The sequence below is a fragment of the Crinia signifera genome, chromosome 2 (assembly GCF_055691185.1).
Source record: "Crinia signifera chromosome 2, ASM5569118v1, whole genome shotgun sequence".
In the NCBI taxonomy this organism is placed as follows: domain Eukaryota; kingdom Metazoa; phylum Chordata; class Amphibia; order Anura; family Myobatrachidae; genus Crinia; species Crinia signifera.
The window spans coordinates 371,679,683-371,700,510 of NC_139218.1; the positions used below are offsets into that span (position 1 = coordinate 371,679,683).

The 20,828-nt window shown below is 45.7% G+C and overlaps 1 protein-coding gene across 3 annotated transcripts in view; it reads right to left on the reverse strand.

The window, feature by feature from the left end:
- The window catches only part of DYNC2H1 (dynein cytoplasmic 2 heavy chain 1), a 324,861-nt gene that overhangs the window by 82,573 nt on the left and 221,460 nt on the right, over positions 1–20,828 (reverse strand). For all 3 annotated transcript variants that reach the window (XM_083170072.1, XM_083170071.1, XM_083170070.1), the window contains one exon: positions 12,985–13,101. In XM_083170072.1, the coding sequence (XP_083026198.1) occupies positions 12,985–13,101 (117 nt within the window). The remainder of the gene's footprint in view (positions 1–12,984; positions 13,102–20,828) is intronic.

Consider the following 20,828-nt stretch of genomic DNA (forward strand, 5'->3'; position numbering starts at 1 on the left):
GATTATCCCCAGGGGATGGATTAGCTTGTGTACATTACAGTGGGCAGTTGAATATCCCCCTATTACAGAGCCTAACGGATCACTAAGATGAGAAAAAGCAGCTGCAGTGATCAAATAGTCGCTGCCCAGAAAGAAAAAACGCCCATTGCAAAAACTGCCAACCCATTGCTAAAGGCGATGCATACACAGATCCATTTGTTAAAACCGGAACGTCAATGAGTACTTTCCATCTGCGCCAATCAAAGGCGTGCGCAACTCTTCTAAAGTGACAGTCTGGAAGTGGTCACCGGTGACGCCAGGGACCCCCCGTGAAAAAAGCTGGTATCCTGTCATTCAAAATGTGATTGCATTGAAGCAGAATGCACACGCACAATTATTCGCAAATTGCTGGCCCGCATGCACAATGCAAACACTGCGCACTAGCAGTCGTTCAATAATCGATCGGATTGCAGTTTCTCAACTTAGCGATCCATGCTGAATTAGGCCCATACAGCAGAGTCTCTCTCAGTCTAGTGTAAAGAAACAATCACACTAGAGGTGTATTGACGGTACCGCAACTAAATGAAGCCATATGTTTAGTGCAATGTCCTGGAGTTCCGGATACATACAAATATTACTGGGTGGGGATCGCTACTCATACAGGAGCTGACGGGTTCCTGTCATAACTGGCCACACGTGTCCCCGGTGCCTCCTCTCTGAGCGCTGCAGGGTCATCTGGCTTTTCCTGTATCAGTTTCCTTGTTACTGCTGAGACTTGTTTCCAAGGCACAGGTTGACAAGTAACGTGGGGTTGCAGCACAGTATATGGAGTAGGGTACGCGGTATATGGCGAGAGTAGTATATGGTTGGGGGGTGTATGATATGGAAGAAGATTGGGGTGCAGTGTATATAGGTTCAGCATATGGTGGGAGTGTGCAGTGTACCCAGGGGGGTGGGAGGTTAAATGGAGCTCTGTTGGGCGCCCTCCAGTGGCCACCGACGTCATTATAGAGCAGCGGTGATTTGGTGTCCTCAGGAGAGATCTTTCTTTGAAGCTGGACAAGTAGACTGAGGAGAAGAATTCCATCAGTTTGTACCCTCCATACTGCTTGACTTTCAAGTCTACAATTGACCGACCCATTGCTAAGCTGGTAATAGGTTATTTTCTAACGTCAATGTATGTGAGTAGTTTTATTATATAGTAAAGTTTTAACTGTTTGCTCAATTGGTGCACTCTCTGTTTCTGTGGGTGTGGTATAATATTCCGACAGTCATAACTCAGACGTCGGAATCCCGACTGCACAGCGGGGGGAGCGCAAATAAGCCCCTTGCGGGCTCGCTGCGCTCACCAAGTTGTGCTTGCCACGCTGCGGGCATGGTGGTGAGCTGCGCTCGCAACCTATTTTATTCTCCCTCTATGGAGGTCATGGACCCCCATGAGGGAGCAGTCGGGATTCCAACGTCGGAGTAATGACTGTCGGGGAGCCATCCGGCACCCGTTTCTGTATTTACTAGCTACACTCTGATCCTGTTTAGATTTATGGGATGAAGCTGCACCATACATTACATTATTGAGAGAGATGGACATTATAATATGTATGAGGATTTGTACAATACGTATTCTTACACTGCACCCCAATCCTCTTCCATATCATGCACCCCCCAACCATATACTACATGTATATATGTATATACAAACACACATACACTGAGTGGCCAAATTATTATGACCACTTGACACTTATACGTAGATCGGCCATAACTAGGTTGTTGCCGCTTGAGGGCGAGATAGCTATAAAAAGGGAAATCAGGTCAAGTGAACCATCAATTGCTCTGTGTTGCTTGCGAAAAAATGGGCAAAAAATGTTGATTTAACTGAGTTTGAACGCGGGATGATTGTAGGTGCTTGAACCGTCGGAACCAGTATGAGCTTCACGGCTGCACTTGTGAAGTGTTCGAGAGCAGCAGTTATTAATGTTTACAGAGAGTGGACTACCAAGCAGACAGCTCAACATCAGGCTTGTGGTTGGTCTGAAAGGAGACTTGCCAGAGTTGTCCAGTCCAACAGAAGAGCAACAGTAAGTCAAATTGCGGGGAAAATTAATCAAGGAGCAACTGCGAAGGTCTCTGAACGAACTGTTCACCGCACATTACACCGTATAGGCTATGGAAGCCGACAACCTGTTTGAAAGCCTCTACTGTCTGCCTTGAACAAGAGCAGATGTCTCCAGTTCGCAACGGAGCACAAGGATTGGACAGTAGAGGACTTGAAAAGGGTCATGTGGTCTGATGAATAGAGTTTTCAATTACACCATGAAGATGCCAGGGTGCGAATATGGAGAAAACAGCACGAAAGCATGGACCCCAACTGCAATACTTCAAGCTGGTAGAGGCAATATTATGGTTTGGGGGATGTTTTCTTGGCATTGTATGGGTCCTTTGGTTCCTGTGGAACAACATCTGAATGGCGAAGGGTATTTGAGTGTTATCGCAGATCAAGCACATCCTGTTATGTTAATGGTGTAAACTGCCGGGGATCGATGCTTCCAGCAAGACAATGCTCCCCGTCATAAAGCTGGCATTGTCCGCAGATGGTTCGATAATAATTTGGCCACTCAGTGTTTATATACACACACATTGGTTGAATAACCCTTATCCAGATATCCGTTATCCAAATAATTCCCGAAAACCGTAGTTTTCAGAATGTAAGTTTTTTTTCCTCTCCTAAAAGAACTATTGGAGACATCTGTAACGTGCACTACCGGGGACATCTGTTATGTGCACTACCGGGGACATCTGTAATGTGCACTACCGGTGACATCTGTAACGTGCACTACCGGGGACATCTGTAACGTGCACTACTGGGGACATCTGTCACATGCACTACTGGGGACATCTGTCACATGCACTACTGGGGACATCTGTAACATGCACTACTGGGGACAACTGTAACATGCACTACTGGGGACATCTGTAACATGCCCTACTGGGAACAAAATATGCAACTGGCACAACTGGGGACAAGATATGCAACTGGCACTACTGGGGACATCATCTATATAAACACTGCCATTTGTTAGCATTAAGTGAAACTACATCTCTTTCGCTCTCACACATGCACAAATACAGAGGCGATCTGCTAAAAGAACTACTGGAGACATCTGTAACATGCACTACTGGGGACATCTGTAACATGCACTACTGGGGACCAGATATGCAACTGGCACTACTGGGGACAAAATATGCAACTGGCACTACTGGGGACAAGATATGCAACTGGCACTACTGGGGACAAAATATGCAACTGGCACTACTGGGGACAAGATATGCAACTGGCACTACTGGGGACATCATCTATATAAACACTGCCATTTGATAGCATTGAGTGAAACTACATCTCTTTCTCTCTCACACATGCACAAATACAGAGGCGATCTGCTAAAACAGGCATGTCCAACGTTGGCCCTCCAGATGTTTTGAAACTACACATCCCAGCATGCTTTGCAATAGTTTTAGCATTCTCTAAAAGCAAAACTGTGGCAAAGCATGCTGGGATGTGTAGTTTCAAAACATCTGGAGGGCCAACGTTGGACATGCCTGTGCTAAAAGAACTAATGGAGACATCTGTAACCTGCACTACTGGAGACATCTGTAACATGCACTACTGGGGACATCTGTAACATGCACTACTGGGGACATCTGTAACATGCACTACTGGGGACAACAGTAACATGCACTACTGGGGACATCTGTAACGGCACTACTGGGAACAAGATATGCAACTGGCACTACTGGGGACAAAATATGCAACTGGTACTACTGGGGACAAGATATGCAACTGGAACTACTAGGGACATCATCTATATAAACACTGCCATTTATTAGCATTGAGTAAAACTACATCTCTTTCTCTCACACACATGCACAAATACAGAGGCGATCACAAGGTAGATAACTAGCTTTCGAAGCATTTGCTTCGAGCGGGCTTACTAGTACTGTAATTAATATTTAACTGGCACTAAATATGTGCAAGAACATAATGCAAACCTGCCTACTTTTGAAAACTCTCCGGGAGAAGCCCGGAGTGGAGTGAAAAGGGGGCTGAACGGGGCAAGGCTGATGTCACTAAGCCCCGCCCCCACGACAGGCAGCCACATTAATTTGTGGGTCCGTGGATGGGGGGAGGGGCTAAATGACACGAAATGATGCGATTCATGTCATTTAGCCCCGTCCCCTCCCCGCGGACCCACGAAATCTGGAAATTTATACTGCGAGCAAGGGGGGAGCAGGGGCTGTGGCGACAATGAGGGAAACATGCCCACCTTCCTGGGGGGGCCAGGAGGGGGACCCGATTTGCGGGACCCTCCCGGACATTCCGGGAGGGTAGCAAGTATGACATAATTGCTTGGCATTCAAATGCATGAAACATTGTTTCATGCACAAATAAAATATATTTGTGTGTATATCATGTGTTTGTACAACATGAATGCAAGATTCCTCAAGATACAGTACATCACTGAAAAATATTCCAAAATACGGAATAATCCATTACCAAAATTCTCCTGTACCCGAGCATTTTGGATAAGGGATACTCAACCTGTGTGTGTTACACACACACACACACACACACACACACACACAGTGTGTGTATGCAAATACACATTTATATTGGAATAAATAAATATAATCAGTGACAGACATCTATGAGAGACTGTGCTGACCTTGGCTGCTGTTTATGTAATCAGTTCTCTTCTGCGGATTAATAATATCAGCACAGAGGGATGCCATGCTGAAGGATTCTACTGTTTGTGTTCTGATTAATCCTGAGGCGATGTTCAATTACTTACTGTCAGATGGGAAGAATCAGACATTGCATATTGGAATAATGCTTAAAGAGAGCCTGTCACTGGTAGGCCTGTGCAATCTTCTCACTCTGGCTGTCAAGTTGTGTTTATTGCATGTGCTGCAGTCTGCAGTATGGTAGGCGAGAGCGCACCCTTTTCCTTACCCAGTAACAGCACACAGAAGCCGGATAGCTGTGTAGTTCTGACATGACAGGGCGGATGGAATAGCCTTTGAGTTGTTAGAATTATGGGTAATTATGCCACATTAACTCTTTGAGTGCCAAAATCTCTGTGAGAGATGCAAGCAATACCTGCTAAAAATGCCGGCGTCACTCACATTTGTTATATAAATTCAAATCAAAAGAATATACTGCCTTCATAAAAGGTAAACATTACAGGAAATTTGGATGAAGGAAAATGATTGCTTGGCAATTTTCACACCAATTTTAACAAATTTACTTGGCACTCAAAGGGCACAGAAAGATTGCCAACCAGCCGTATGTGTTAAGTATGCTTTTTCACAGTTGCCAGTAGTTCCGCATCCACCTATGTACCGATTGCTTTTAAAGCACCTATGATCGCTCGTTCCACCGCTCTTACGACCTGCTTGCGATTAGGTCATTCTAATGTATGGCCAGCTTAAAAGGTGCACGTTTATGGTAAGATTTATGCAATTTCCCTTGAACTATCCAGAGTCCAGAACCGTACAATATTGACTATATTTACTTGAGATTGTGACTATGGGCCTTATTTTGGTTCATTCTTTCTGACAAAATCCTTCTTAGATGGACAAAACCATGTGCACTGCAGGGGGGGCAGATGTAACATGTGCAGAGAGAATTAGATTTGGGTGAGTAATTTTGTTTCTGTGCAGGGAAAATACTGACTGCTTTATTTTTACACTGCAATATAGATCTCACTTTGAAGTAAAACCCCACCCAAATCTAATTCTCTCTGCACATGTTACATCTGCCCACCTGCAGTGCACATGGTTTTGCCCATCTAAGAAGGATTTTGTCAGAAAGAATGAACCAAAATAAGGCCCTATGTAAGATTAGACTATTTAGAACACTAGATTGTACACAATATAGTCCGGATTGGCTTGCCTGTACAGTCTATTTTTCTTGCAATGCTGATCCCACAGGAGCGCGCATCGGCACTGCAAGCTGTAAACACACTGTGCTATTTGTACTAACTTTTCTACTGATTTTGACTATGTAGTCATAATCGGAAGCTCAAATCACACTGTGTGTATGCACCTTAAATAGGTGTAAAGGGACTTACTAACGGGGTGAGTTCAGTCCATGCTGAGCGATATAGTTTTGACAGATCGCTCAGCACACAATCACTGACACACATTCTATGCATCAGTGATGTGTGCTGAGCGATCTGTGCTAACCAATGTTCTCTGGTGATCTGACTAGATCTGGACTACATGTAGTCAAGATCTAGCCAGGCGATGGCGACTCAGGGGTATAGATATAGATTTTCTAACCGATCAAGACAAATCGCTCAGATAGGGCAAAAATCACCCAGTGTGTATGCACCCAATGTACAGTAAGTAGACAATAGGTGCAAGTAGGTATACCATAGGTGCAAGTAGGTATACAAAAGGTGTAAGCAGATATACAATAGGTGTAAGTAGGTATACAATAGGTGTAAGCAAGTATGCAATAGGTGTAAGCAGGTATACAATAGGTGTAAGCAGGTATACAATAAGTGTAAGCAGGTAAACAATAAGTGTAAGCAGGTAAACAATAGGTGTAAGCAGGTAAACAATAGGTGTAAGCAGGTATACAATAGGTGTAAGCAGGTATACAATAGGTGTAAGCAGGTATACAATAAGTGTAAGCAGGTAAACAATAGGTGTAAGCAGGTATACAATAGGTGTAAGCAGGTATACAATAGGTGTAAGCAGGTATACAGTAGGTGTAAGCAGGTATACCGTAGGTGTAAGCAGGTACACAATAGGTATAAGCAGGTACACAACAGGTGTAAGCAGGTATACAATAGGTGTAAGCAGGTAAACAATAGGTGTAAGCAGGTATACCGTAGGTGTAAGCAGGTATACCTTAGGTGTAAGCAGGTATACCATAGGTGTAAGCAGGTATACCATAGGTGTAAGCAGGTATACCATAGGTGTAAGCAGGTATACAATAGGTGTAAGCAGGTATACAATAGGAGTAAGCAGGTATACAGTAGGTATAAGCAGGTATACCGTAGGTGTAAGCAGGTATACAATAGGTGTAAGCAGGTATACAATAGGTGTAAGCAGGTATACAATAGGTGTAAGCAGGTATACAATAGGTGTAAGCAGGTATACAATAGGTGTAAGCAGGTATACAATAGGTGTAAGCAGGTATACCGTAGGTGTAAGCAGGTATACAATAGGTGTAAGCAGGTATACAATAGGTGTAAGCAGGTACACAATAGGTGTAAGCAGGTACACAATAGGTGTAAGCAGGTACACAATAGGTGTAAGCAGGTACACAATAGGTGTAAGCAGGTACACAATAGGTGTAAGCAGGTATACAATAGGTGTAAGCAGGTATACAATAGGTGTAAGCAGGTATACAATAGGTGTAAGCAGGTACACAATAGGTGTAAGCAGGTACACAATACTTGTAAGCAGGTACACAATAGGTGTAAGCAGGTACACAATAGGTGTAAGCAGGTACACAATAGGTGTAAGCAGGTACACAATAGGTGTAAGCAGGTATACAGTAGGTGTAAGCAGGTATACAATAGGTGTAAGCAAGTATACAATAGGTGTAAGTAGGTATACAATAGGTGTAACCAGGTATACGATAGGTGTAAGCAGGTATACAATAGGTGTAAGCAGGTATACAGTAGGTGTAAGCAGGTATACAGTAGGTGTAAGCAGGTATACAATAGGTGTAAGCAGGTATACCGTAGGTGTAAGCAGATATACAATAGGTGTAAGCAGGTATACAATAGATGAAAGCGGGTTTACAAACGACTAGTACTGTATAAGGTAATACACAGAAGAATTGCTGCATGAGGCCACGTGGATATGTCACGCATTATGCGGAAACATTTCAGCAAGTTCTCTCTGATTAATGCATGGGCAGAATTAAAAGCCAAGAACAATTTTCCGGTATACATTAATAGCGGAGAGTGAGGGCACTGCGGAGGCAAAGACTGTTTGCATACATTTAGCATTTCATTAATTCATGTGCTGAGAGCTCTGCGGCGACTGAGAGGGAGAAAAAAAAAACCTCTACTTCTATATTTAACAACTGTGCTTAAAGTTGCCCATCACAGATTCACGGGAAGAATAAATGCTTGAGAGGTATTAATTAAAAGGTAAATGAGTTAATGGACTCGCTGATATTACCTTACATGATGCCAATGGAGAAATAGTTATACTGGCAGAGTCTGGAAAAAAAAATAGCATTTCATTTTCTTTGAATGCGATTAAAGCTTCTAGAGGGCGGGATGAATACAGTAACTGTGCCCGGGAAGCGTTACAATTGCCTACATACAGAGGTGTCCTCATACACCTAGCCTCAATACGCCACGCGGCATGACACCAAGAGGTGGTTATACGCCTAGGCACTGCCAGCCTACAATGTAATGCAGATGTGCCTGAGGCAGAATAATGAAACAAGGTTGTTACATAAGATGTAAACCGTAAAACTGTCACACACAACATCAGATGCGGAAAGTCCCCTATTACCAGGATTCTGCTTGTCAGCACCTTGCAGGCTCGTTCTGGGGATTGGTTACATTTCTGTTTGCTAACGAAACCTGGCCCAGTCTTATTTACTTGATAATGTAATACAGGGCCCGATTCACAGGTGGGGGCATTTCTTTAAAGGAGCTGCTGTACGATGTTATGCAAAAGCAGCAGGAGGCGTCTGGCGCCCAAATGCATGGTAGTGGGAACGCGGCAGCATCGGACCAACGTGAACATTGACCGCTGGAGTAACCCTCGGCTTATGCAGGATGGCTGGGCTGTTCATACTGCTAAGGACAGGAAATGGTCAACTGAAGATAAAATCCATGACCTCCTCCTGGAAAAACGTGGGCAATATGACCCCCATTATCAAGAACGCTGGCCAGTTCCGCCTAACCACCGCCAGTGGCTGCACTTGTGGGTGGTCAGCCCAGGGGCAAAACTATAACTTGGCCCAGCCTTCCTCCACCCCAACCCAAGTCCACGATATGCAACACAGCAGTGGGTGAAAGGGAGAGGCAGGGGGAGGCAGAGTGTGACAGGGAAAAACAGAGGGTGATAGGAAAAGGGTGACAGGGGCAGCAGTGGGCTAGTCCAAAACCTGGTCTGGATCCTCCACATTACTCTCATGTGAATATATACGGTCTCTGCCACACTATATATTCTATTAAGAGACCTCTAAAATGCACCATTTTAGTTGCCCTTCTTTGTACACTCTCCAATGTATTTATATCCTTCTGAAGATATGGTGTCCAGTTCTGGAGACCATATCTTCAGTAGGATATAAATACATTGGAGAGTGTACAAAGAAGGGCAACTAAAATGGTGCATGGCCTACATCACAAAACTTACCTGGATAGACTAAAATATCTTAACATGTATAGTTTGGAGCAGAGAAGGGAAAGGGGGGACATGATAGAAATCTTCAAATATATCAAGGGTTTTAACATAGTACAGGTGGGAAATTTTCTTCAAAGGTAAAGAAGTAATAAAACACGAGGACATGCACTGAAACTGGAGGGAGGTAGGTTCAGGGGAAATGTTAGAAAGAATTACTTCACAGAAAGGGTAGTGGATAAGTGGAATAGCCTCACATCAGAGGTGGTAGAGGCTAAGACAGTAGAACAATTTAAACATGCTTGGGATAGGCATATGAATATCCTTACAAAGAAATAAGGATTAAAAAGGGTTGAGATTACCTGAAGGGTAAAAAAGGGGCAGACTAGATGGGCCAAATGGTTCCTATCTGCCGTCAAATTCTATGTTTCTATGTTTCTCTAAGTCCACAGACAATTGATGACTGTGCAGCGCTCACATCTATTACTGTACTGAACATTAATTGGTGCTATAGGCAACCAATCAGGTACGATGTATTACAAATGTTGCATCTCTCATTAGTGTGGGTCCTGGCGATTCTTTTGCCAATAACCAGGACTCGCCATCAGACAGAAAGGGGCGCATGCGCCCATTCTGTCTGAGACCACCACCACATCCCCGACCCTCCCTTGTGCCTCCCCGCACCCCTCCTAACCCTGCCCCCTAAAGCGGAGACAGGCAGGGATTCCGCTCCCTGCCACCGAGTGATGGGGTCTTGCATGCGTGTCCCCGTCAGATGGAGCGCTTCTCCGCCAGCGGTGGGGATCTGGCAAGAGCTGGTGCTAAAATAGAGGTGCTCCATCTGTATCTTCTAGAAGGTGCTATATAAACAACAAGAAGATTCTGATTGGTTGCCCATCGCAACTTCTCATGTGAAACTCTCATCTTAGTAAATTACCCCCATTGTGTTTTAAATACTAAATGTGTCAGGGGTGAATTTATGAAGCTTGGAGAAGTGTTATCTATCCCCATAAAGAACATTAAGTGCAAGGTGATAATGGTTCAGCCAATCAGCTCTTACCTGTCAATTTACATATTGTAGCTGATTGGCTGAACCATTATCACCTTGCTCATAACGTTCTTTATGGGGATAGATAACACTTCTCCAAGCTTCATAAATTCACCCCTCAGTCTCTTTCCTATTACATGAAATGTGTAGACTGAAGATGTTTTCCACGTGTCATCTAACGTTTCCCAATCATGTCCAAACAATGCTCTCCTACTATTCATCGGCTGGGAAGCTGCTTTGTGAGAGGAATTATATATATCACACCCGTTAATGACTAATCACACAATGTTACTCCTTGCTGATGGCATTTTCCTCTGCACCAAAATCCCATTTACGAGTAGTGACACCATGAGATAACATAATAACCGGCTCTAATCTGAATCCCATCCTCGTTGTTAAAGTGCATCTATGTTACTGCAGAAAGAGAGACAATATAGTGCTCTGGAGTCGGCTAATCATTTTACATTTAACATTATAACGGCACAATACACCTTGCGATCCCAGATCCGTTATCCCAGGACAGTCCTGCTTTTGTAGCGTTTTAACCAGAACGTAAAAAAGCAGATAAAGGACCTATTAATAGCAATATAAATATGTGCAAAATTATGCATATGTCGCAGCCGCCAGGATTTGAATTAAGACGCCCACCGGTTCCGTCTGAGATCTGCCGCTTGGCGCGATCATCGGACGCAAGTCAGCTAATAAATGACATTCTGAGTAACTGCGCAGCCACATGGTTAGCGGCTTTGGTGACATGTCATTCTATGTAATTAGGAGGCAGCTAGGAAAAAAGCAGGATATACTGCTCCTAGCGTTCTGATTGGTCGAAGGTTCTGGCTGTACACCTGTCTGGAAGTCGGCAATATTTGCTGAAGCACACTACCCATGTTGCAGTATCGCAGTTGCAGCGAGCATCTTCCTTCGTACATCCTAACAACACCAGGTGTATAATGCAGCAGACTGCCGCTTCCTTACATCTCTAAGAGCCAACCTGCGATCATTTTATTGCAATACCCAATTTACAGTGCTTCATATTACAGGCACAGTGACTTATATGACTACATCCTATTTCCAGGCACTCTTCCAGCGGGTAAATACTTGCTGTTGCTTACAGAATATTCATGATTTCTAAAAGCTGTTGACAGTTCTCTATATTAATCAACCTCTTTAAGTATTTAACATTTTACCAGTGACTCACTGATTACTACAAGAAGAGATACAGAATCCTACAATACAGCAATTAGCTCTCTACAGCAAATCTCCTACTAATAACAGAAGTGCCAGAGGCAGCAGTCGTCTAACACCCTCTCCCATAGTATGCCACCGTCTTCTACCACCCTCTCCCCTAGTATGCCACCCTCTTCTACAACCCTCTCCCCTAGTATGCCACCGTCTTCTACCACCCTCTCCCTTAGCATGCTGCTGTCTTCTACCACCCTCTCCCTTAGCATGCTGTTGTCTTCTACCACCCTCTCCCTTAGCATGCTGCGGTCTTCTACCACCCTCTCCCATAGTATGCCACTGTCTTCTGCAACCCTCTCCCATAGTATGCCACTGTCTTCTGCAACCCTCTCCCATAGTATGCCACAGTCTTCTACCACCCTCTCCCCTAGTATGCCACAGTCTTCTACCACCCTCTCCCATAGTATGCCACCGTCTTCTACCACCCTCTCCCCTAGTATGCCACCGTCTTCTACCACCCTCTCCCTTAGCATGCTGCTGTCTTCTACCACCCTCTCCCTTAGCATGCTGTTGTCTTCTACCACCCTCTCCCTTAGCATGCTGCGGTCTTCTACCACCCTCTCCCATAGTATGCCACTGTCTTCTGCAACCCTCTCCCATAGTATGCCACTGTCTTCTGCAACCCTCTCCCATAGTATGCCACTGTCTTCTGCATCCCTCTCCCATAGTATGCCACTGTCTTCTGCAACCCTCTCCCATAGTATGCCACTGTCTTCTGCAACCCTCTCCCCTAGTATGCCACAGTCTTCTACCACCCTCTCCCCTAGTATGCCACAGTCTTCTACCACCCTCGCCCATAGTATGCCACCGTCTTCTACCACCCTCTACCATAGTATGCCACTGTCTTCTGCAACCCTCTCCCCTAGTATGCCACCGTCTTCTACCACCCTCTCCCTTAGCATGCTGCTGTCTTCTACCACCCTCTCCCATAGTATGCCCAGTCTTCTACCACCCTCTCCCATAGTATGCCACTGTCTTCTGCAACCCTCTCCCCTAGTATGCCACCGTCTTCTACCACCCTCTCCCCTAGTATGCCACCGTCTTCTACCACCCTCTCCCATAGTATGCCACAGTCTTCTATCACCCTCTCCCTTAGCATGCTGCCGTCTTCTACCACCCTCTCTCATAGTATGCCCAGTCTTCTGCCACCCTCTTCCCTAGTATGCGGCCACCCTCCTCCCTCTAGTATGCCCAGTATTCTGCCACTCTCTCCCCTAGTATGCCACTGTCTACCACCCTCTCCCTAGCATGCCTCCATCTGCTGCCACCCTCTCCCTAGTCTATCAGCCTGTTATTATCAGACACAGAATATGGTGTAGTTATTAGTGACATACCTGGTTGAGTTTCTTCCACAGATTAAGGACAGGTGATAGTTCATTAGACCACAATTCTCTATCGAACTTGGAGCCAGCAGTCACCAACCTACTAAGGATCTTCAGCTGTGATATCACCTACAGAGAGCAGAAACAGAAAAGACACTTTTTTTTACTTCAACGTTCAAAATAAGTCTTTGGAACGTAATCTTCAGACCTGGATAGTCAGATATGTAACAATGTTCCCAAATGAATAAATGTAATGTACTGTATTGGCAGTTTAATACATCACTGAGGCTACAAATGTAAGCAAGCTAACAGATATGTTTGGGGCGGGGAAGTAGGCGATATGTGTGGGACGGGGCTGTGGGCATTATGTGGGAGGTGGGGCTGTAGGGGTGTGGGTAATATGTGGAGTGGGGCTGTAGGTGATACTGTATGTGTGGGACAGGGCGGTAGGTTATGTGTGGGGTGGGGCTGTAGGGGTATGGGTAATATGTCGGATGGGGCTGTAGGTGATGTGTGTGGGATAGGGCGGTAGGTCATGTGTGGGGTGGGGCTGTAGGGGGTGTGGCTAATGTGTCCAGTGGGGCTGTAGGTGATATGCATGGGTGAGGCTGTAGGGGTGTGGGTTATGTTGGTTGGGGGCTGTAGCAGATTTGTGTGGGACAAGCTGTAGTGGGTGTGGTTGATATGTGTCGGGTGGGGCTGTGATATGCGTGGGGTGGGGCTGAATGGGGCGTAAGGGGTGGGGCTGTAGGGTTTTTTTTTATCACATTTTTTTTCCAGAAAACTATATAGAATCCGGAGTTTCTACATAATTTTATAAATTGTTGCTATGTGCTAACAGCACAGATAATGTGAAATGTCATAAAAATTAGCACTGCAGAGCGCATTACCCATAATTATCAATGGGGACTACAGTCTGATCCCATCTGTGCCAAACTTTGGAAACACTCATCCTATATTTCTGGTCTGTAACGTGTCGGGACAGCGGGTTTTGCTATTACTGCACCTGCAAAATACACTTAGGGCCCGATTCGATAGTGGGGACCGATGGTGCGGCTCTTCCCATGCACATATTTGCGCATGTGCAGGGCCGCTGTATGGACGCCTTTGGCAACTATCACAGTCGCTGAGGCGTTAGTACAGGTAGGGGAGGCAGGGGGCTTCTGGAGGAGAACGCCCAGCCTTTCATTGGCACACAGGCTTGTGTTTTATATTTCTCTTCTGTACACCATTGAGTATCAGTAAGAATATGGTTGGTTTACATTTTATCTTGCTCCAGTAAGTGTTCTCTTCAGGGGAAGAAGTAACAGAGCGCCCAGATATATGAAACGCGTAGGATAAGTCTTACCCACCTTCTCAGTTCCAGCTACATTATATGCTTGGACAATGTATGTTTGGATTAATTACACTGCTGCCAGGTGATCCCAGACCAGGGCCGGCTCTATCCACTCAGCAGCTCCTGCAAAGCAGGGAGGCGCCATGCGGAAAAGGCGCTGTCTCCCTCCCTGCTCTGGTAAAGCTGCCTCAGCCCTCACTGTCACTGCCTCCTGCACGCGGCCCTCAGCGCCTGTCTGACAGCAGGCGGGTGACAGTATAAAGAGCTGCTCCCTGCACACACTGTCCTCCTCCTGCGACCTGCCCCCCTCTTCATCACGGACACTTGCGCTGAGGCATGTAGTGCTGTCTGTGAATGCCTGGATGACATGTCCCTTCCGGATCCGCCCCCTACCCATTGCTCCCTGCACCTGTCAGCTGTCAAACAAATGACGAACAGGCAGCAGCGCCGCCTATCCTTCCTTCCCTCTTCTCAGTGTGCTGTGCCAGTGCCAGTGCCACTCCTCAACACTCCGCCCCCTCTATCTCCTCCCCTCTTCTTCCATCTCCTCCTTCTCTCCCCTCCTGTCCCCCTCAGTCACGAGGGGGGTGTAATGGCGTCCTCAGCGTCCTGCCTATGCAGATAGAAGAGGAGGGACTGCACAAGAGTTAAGCAGCAAAAGAACAATGAGTCTTTTATTATACATGTTTATAACAAATTTTTAAATAATTGTCTATTTTTTTTTATATTAATTTAGACATTTTTTAAATAATGGGCTGGGTTACGTGCCTAAAGGTGGCCATACACGCTGCAATACATTGCATCGCACAGTACAAAAAGTATGTGCTGCACATACTTTTTGTACTGCTTTCGGATCGCATCGCGCACACATTGCATGCATGCCGTGCGATGCGATCTAGCACATAACGTATGCGATTCTCGCAGCGTGTATGGGCACCTTTAGGGCCTGCAACATTTTGCGGACACAGCACCGAGATGGTGTATGCATACACCCGAGATCCTCCATAGGATCGCATTTTGCATACGCTCCTACAATCAGGCTGCAGCTTGTTGCAATGGCAATGTGAAAGGGCACAAAATTTATGGTTTGCCGGAGGGCGCCGGACACCCTAGCACCGGCCCTGTCCCAGACTAAAGGACACTATACTACAAGCACTTCACTGACACTTACTTATAAGTCCCTTGTTTTTTGATTCTATGTGAGTTATAGAGTTATTTGTTTGCTGTGTTATTGTGAGAAATATTTTTTTTTAAAATGGAGATTTCCTTTCATCTCCGCGCGTCATTTGGATGGACAACATATACAAAGCATAACACAGATAAGCATTAAGGTTTTCTATCTGGCACGCAGATGTTACTGCTAACACAGAATATTGGGGCAGATGTATTAACCCTTAACAAGAGATAAATGCAAGGGTGATAAAGAGAGATAAACATCCAGCCAATCACCTGCTAACTGCCATGTTACAGGCTGTGTTTGAAAAAAGTCAGTAAGGAGCTGATTGGCTGGACGTTTATCTCCTTATCACCCTTGCATTTATCTCTTGTTAAGGCTTAATACATTTAGTCCCCGACTAGGGCCCGATTCATTTAGTCCCCGGCTAATTCAGAATGGGGACCGATGTGTATGCCCTGTGCATGTACATAATCATATATGCTGGGCTTCTGTGCAGGCACCATCGGCGAGTTGCATAGTAGCTGTGGCACTTGCATTGGACAGGGGGGGCAGGATGGAGACGGGCAGGGGGCATTCGCAAAAATGGTGGGTGCGCCCAGAAAACCGCTGGGCGTCCCCATGTGAATGCAGATGCGCACCTGCCTTTCAGTTGCGGGCGGATGATGTCATAGCACGTCAGCCGCAGGTCCAGTTCTCAGACTCGGACACCGCAAGTCTAGGTCAGTCCAGATGGGCTTAGATTTGCGAGAAGGGGAAAAAAATAATTCAATGGTCGGCGACTATGGAATGATTTTGTCGCTGTATGCTTCCTGCGAGTGTATGTTTATACAAAACAACCATTTGCTAAGTGACGGGGATGTGCGGACCGCGGCGGGGTAGAAGGAGCGGGCGGGCAATCGCATACCTGGTGGGCGGTGTTAGAAGGCTATTAAATTCAATTTAGTAAATGTTTTATTAGTTTAAGAAAACAAATACAACATTCCAGGACATACACCATACTGTGAGTACTGCATTTTGCCTTTACAACCGTTATTACACCATTACATATATCTGTTGGGATGTAACCATTATAAAACAAAACAAAAATCGGTACTTGTGAGTTATCTGGACGCCCGATTTTTTGATTGTATGCCTTAAGTTAAGGCATACAATCAGATACGATGCGATGCGATATCGCATCGCATCGCATCGCATGCGACCATCGGATGCGATGACCCGATTTTTCCATAGGAATCAATGTTAAAATGATTCCTATGGAAAAAGGGGTCCTTTTCATACCCCTACTATCCAAGTGGGCATGGAGTTGGATATAAACCTGTGGCGAGCGTAGCGAGCCACCGAGCCCGAAGCGTGGCGAGCGAAGCGAGCCCCGCGAGGGGACGGTATTCCGTGTCCCCTCGCGGGGCTCGCTACGCTCGCCACGCTTCGGGCTCGGTGGCTCGCTACGCTCGCCACAGGTTTATATCCAACTCCATGCCCACTTGGATAGTAGGGGTATGAAAAGGACCCCTTTTTCCCATTGAATTCTATGTTAAAATGGACTCAGTCCATTTTAACATTGATTCCTATGGAAAAATCGGGTCATCGCATCGCATCGCATCGCATCGCATCCGATGGTCGCATGCGATGCGATGCGATGTGCCCGATCCGACCCGATTTTGAAATCGGGCGTCCGGATAACTCACAAGTACCCAAAAATCCGTTTTGTCACATGATCATATAGAATGTATGGTACTTGTTTCCTAGCACGGCCACACCGATTTACATCGGGGTGGTCGTGTCGGAAAAATCGGGTCGATCGCATCGCATGCGATTTGGTCGCATGCGATGCGATCGACGCGATCGACGCGACCGACCGATTTTGGACCCGATTTTTTTTTTTTAATGAAATGTAAATCGGGTCCCTGGGACCCGATTTAACATTGAATTCATTGTAAAATATTCCCAACCCCCCCAAATGTCACGGCGTACACCCCACCCCACGATAGACGCCAACCCGAAGCGTGGCGAGCGCAGCGAGCCCGCGAGGGGCGGCGGTGCGCGTCCTCCGACCTTTTCATTCCCCTACTATCCACGTCGGCGTGGAGTTGAGAATAGAATAGTGTGGCGAGCGCAGCGAGCCACCGAGCCCGAAGCGTGGCGAGCGCAGCGAGCCCCGCGAGGGGACGCGTATACCTGTGAAGTTATACGCGTCCGCTCGCCACGCTTCGGGCTCGGTGGCTCGCTGCGCTCGCCACACTATTCTATTCTCAACTCCACGCCGACGTGGATAGTAGGGGAATGAAAAGGTCGGAGGACGCGCACCGCCGCCGCTCGCCACGCTTCGGGTTGGCGTCTATCGTGGGGTGACGACGGGGACATCTATAATGTGAAATGGGTCATATTGGCCCATTTCACATTTTTCACATTTTTTCAAGATTTCAATGTTAAAAAATATTTTAACATTGAAGCCTATGGAAAAATCGGGGGCATCGCGTCGGGACCAATGTTAATGGTCCCGACCGACGCAATGCCCCCGATATTTTACCTTTCCCGACAAGATTTCAATGTTAAAATATTTTTTAACATTGAAGCCTATGGAAATGTCGGGGGCATCGCGTCGGTTGCGTCGGGACCAATGTTAATGGTCCCGACCGACGCAATGCCCCCGATATTGTCTCCTAGCCGGCAAAATGGACCTGATTTCAAAGGAAATCGGGTCCATCGTATGGATCGTGTACCTTAACTTAAAGGTACAAGATCCATACGATTGTGGCCGTGCTAGGAAACAAGTACCGAATGTATGGTACTTGTTTTTAAACATGAAACAGCTGCATAAAAGTAAATACCCACATGGTGTGTGTGTGTGTGTGTGTGTGTGTGTGTGTGTGTGTGTGTGTATGTATATATATATATATATATATATATATATATACACACACATATATATATATATATATATATATATACACACACAAAGCCCAACACAGTAAAAGAAATAACATCAGCTCTTGTCACTTGACAGATGATGCTAATTAAGTGTTTGACCAAGTGAAGATTCCGGGGCTCCTTGCGATTCACGTGCCTTTTCCCAGTCAACCATGAAATTACTTCCCGGATTTAATAACACAACGATATGTATTATTTTTCATACAGCAACAACATTGCAATTAGCAAAGGGTTAAAAAATGATGATGGCAAACGGAGCGGTTGACCCTCCTTTGTCATGCCAATGTTGAAAGCCCAGATTGCTGCACTTCACATGCAATGGCTGCAAGTAGAGAGGCTTCGGGCGTTGCGATACGAGTCTCTAGATGCAAAAACTCAAGAGCATGACACCAGCTGAATATTAAAGAGGAAAAGCAGAACACGTATGTTCATTGGGTCTAGTGAGCTGAACATTTGTCAGAATGAACAGCGCAGTGCCGTAATATTGTGCCCTAAGGCTACTCAGCCCCCACAGACTTACCGTGCGTGATGTTCAGCATTTTATATTAAACGTCTTTATTTATTTTTTATTTCAAAGTGAAAATAACAAAACATCTTCATACTACAGAAAAATGTAATACAAGATAAATACTAATAAACAGCTAAATGAAAACAGGATAAAAACAAAGCAACATACTGGACGGTATTCAATGAGGCTGATTCGCCAGGTTTTTATGGCGAATTTGTGCTGTTTGGCGAATTTTTGACAAAAACGGTGAATCACCCTATTCAATGAGCAGATGGCGAATACATTTCAAGGTTTTTTTCGCCATGATTCACCGAGTAGCAATCGCTTTTTATGGTGAAGTGGAATGTGAACTTTTAAAATAAAGTGTTTTGTTTTTTACATTTGGTGTCAAAAAATCAGGAATTTTATTCAGAGGAGGGATATGCTATTTTTATTCATGTGCTGTAAGCACATGAATATATATTTAATTAAAAAAAAAAGATTTTTTTTTTCTCTGACCAGCCAGCAGGGGGGCGCCGGAGCCGAGCCGCTCATTAGATATTCATATATTCACCGCACCCGATCGTTACATATGCATGATCGGGTGTAGTGAATATACCCGGTCCCCTGCTGGCACCCCCGGGGGGCAGCCTGTGCTGCCTGGCACCCGGGGAGCCCACCTCCCCCCCACATACGCTCTGGGGCAGGCAGAGAGACTTCCATCTCCCTGCCTGCCACCGTCCTCAGGCTCCCTGCGGCGTTCGCTGCAGGAGCTCATATTCGCCGGTCAGGGGCAGCGAGCCCCTGTGAATACCGGAGCCGGCGAGGCTCCGGAACGTGGCAAATGTGCAGCGAATCCTAAACAGGATTCGCTGCACCTCGCCGGTATTCACATTGAATACCGCCCACACCTAGAATTAAATAGAAATAAAACAAAAAAGGCCAGGCGGAGTCATGGAGGCCAGGCGGAGTCCTGTAAACATGCTCACGACAAGGTGTGACTAATACCCCTTTCAGACAGAAAAGTCTGAAAATCCCGGCAAATACAAAGCATTTCAAATGCCCTGTCATTTTGCCGGGAGCAGCCTAACCCCCTTCACACAGGAGAAGAAATTACTGGGTTGAAAATTTCTACCCGGTAATTTGCTGAATAACACGGGTATTTCTTCTGTGTGAAAGGGTCAACACGGGTCATAAATCCCGTGTCCTCGACCCTGGTCAATTCCAGGGTCGGAGACACTGGATTTACGAGACGGGTGTGCCCTTTCACACAGAAAAAGGACCCGTGTTATTCACGAAATTACCGGGTAGGACTGCTTCACCCGGTAATTTCATTTTCTGTATGAAAGGGGTATGAAAGGGCTGTTTAATGTCTTTTCAGCAACAATGATGGAGGGCACCTCTGTGGTGCTTCTAATTCTGGAACCCGGATCTCTGTGTCCTTGTAGGACCATAATGTTTGAATGATTAATATAGGGATTGTGAACATTACTGTTAATAAGAAATAGAATGGGGTACTTGTCATTACCTTGTATTTAAAGCGATCCACAATACTGATGTGTTCTGGCTACATACTGTATATTCCCACTCAGGACTGATGTCCGAGTACAGGGCATCATTGAAGATCTCCTCCAGCTCAGATCATTCTATTGCACAACTAAGGTAACATTAAGAAAATAAAACCTCTCCGCTAGTACATCATCTAGTACCTCACATGCTGAGGATTGATCAAGATGTACAGGTCTGGTCTTGTGTATATGGTGGTACAAACTACATAAGGATGGCTAGCAGTGGGGATGCTAGCATTGAGAATACTGATGCCAGCATCCCGATGATTGAAATGCTGACTGGGGTCAAGAAAGTATACTTATATTTCCACTGCCCCTTTAACCCTGCCAACCTAACCCTAAAATCCCTACCTGTAACCT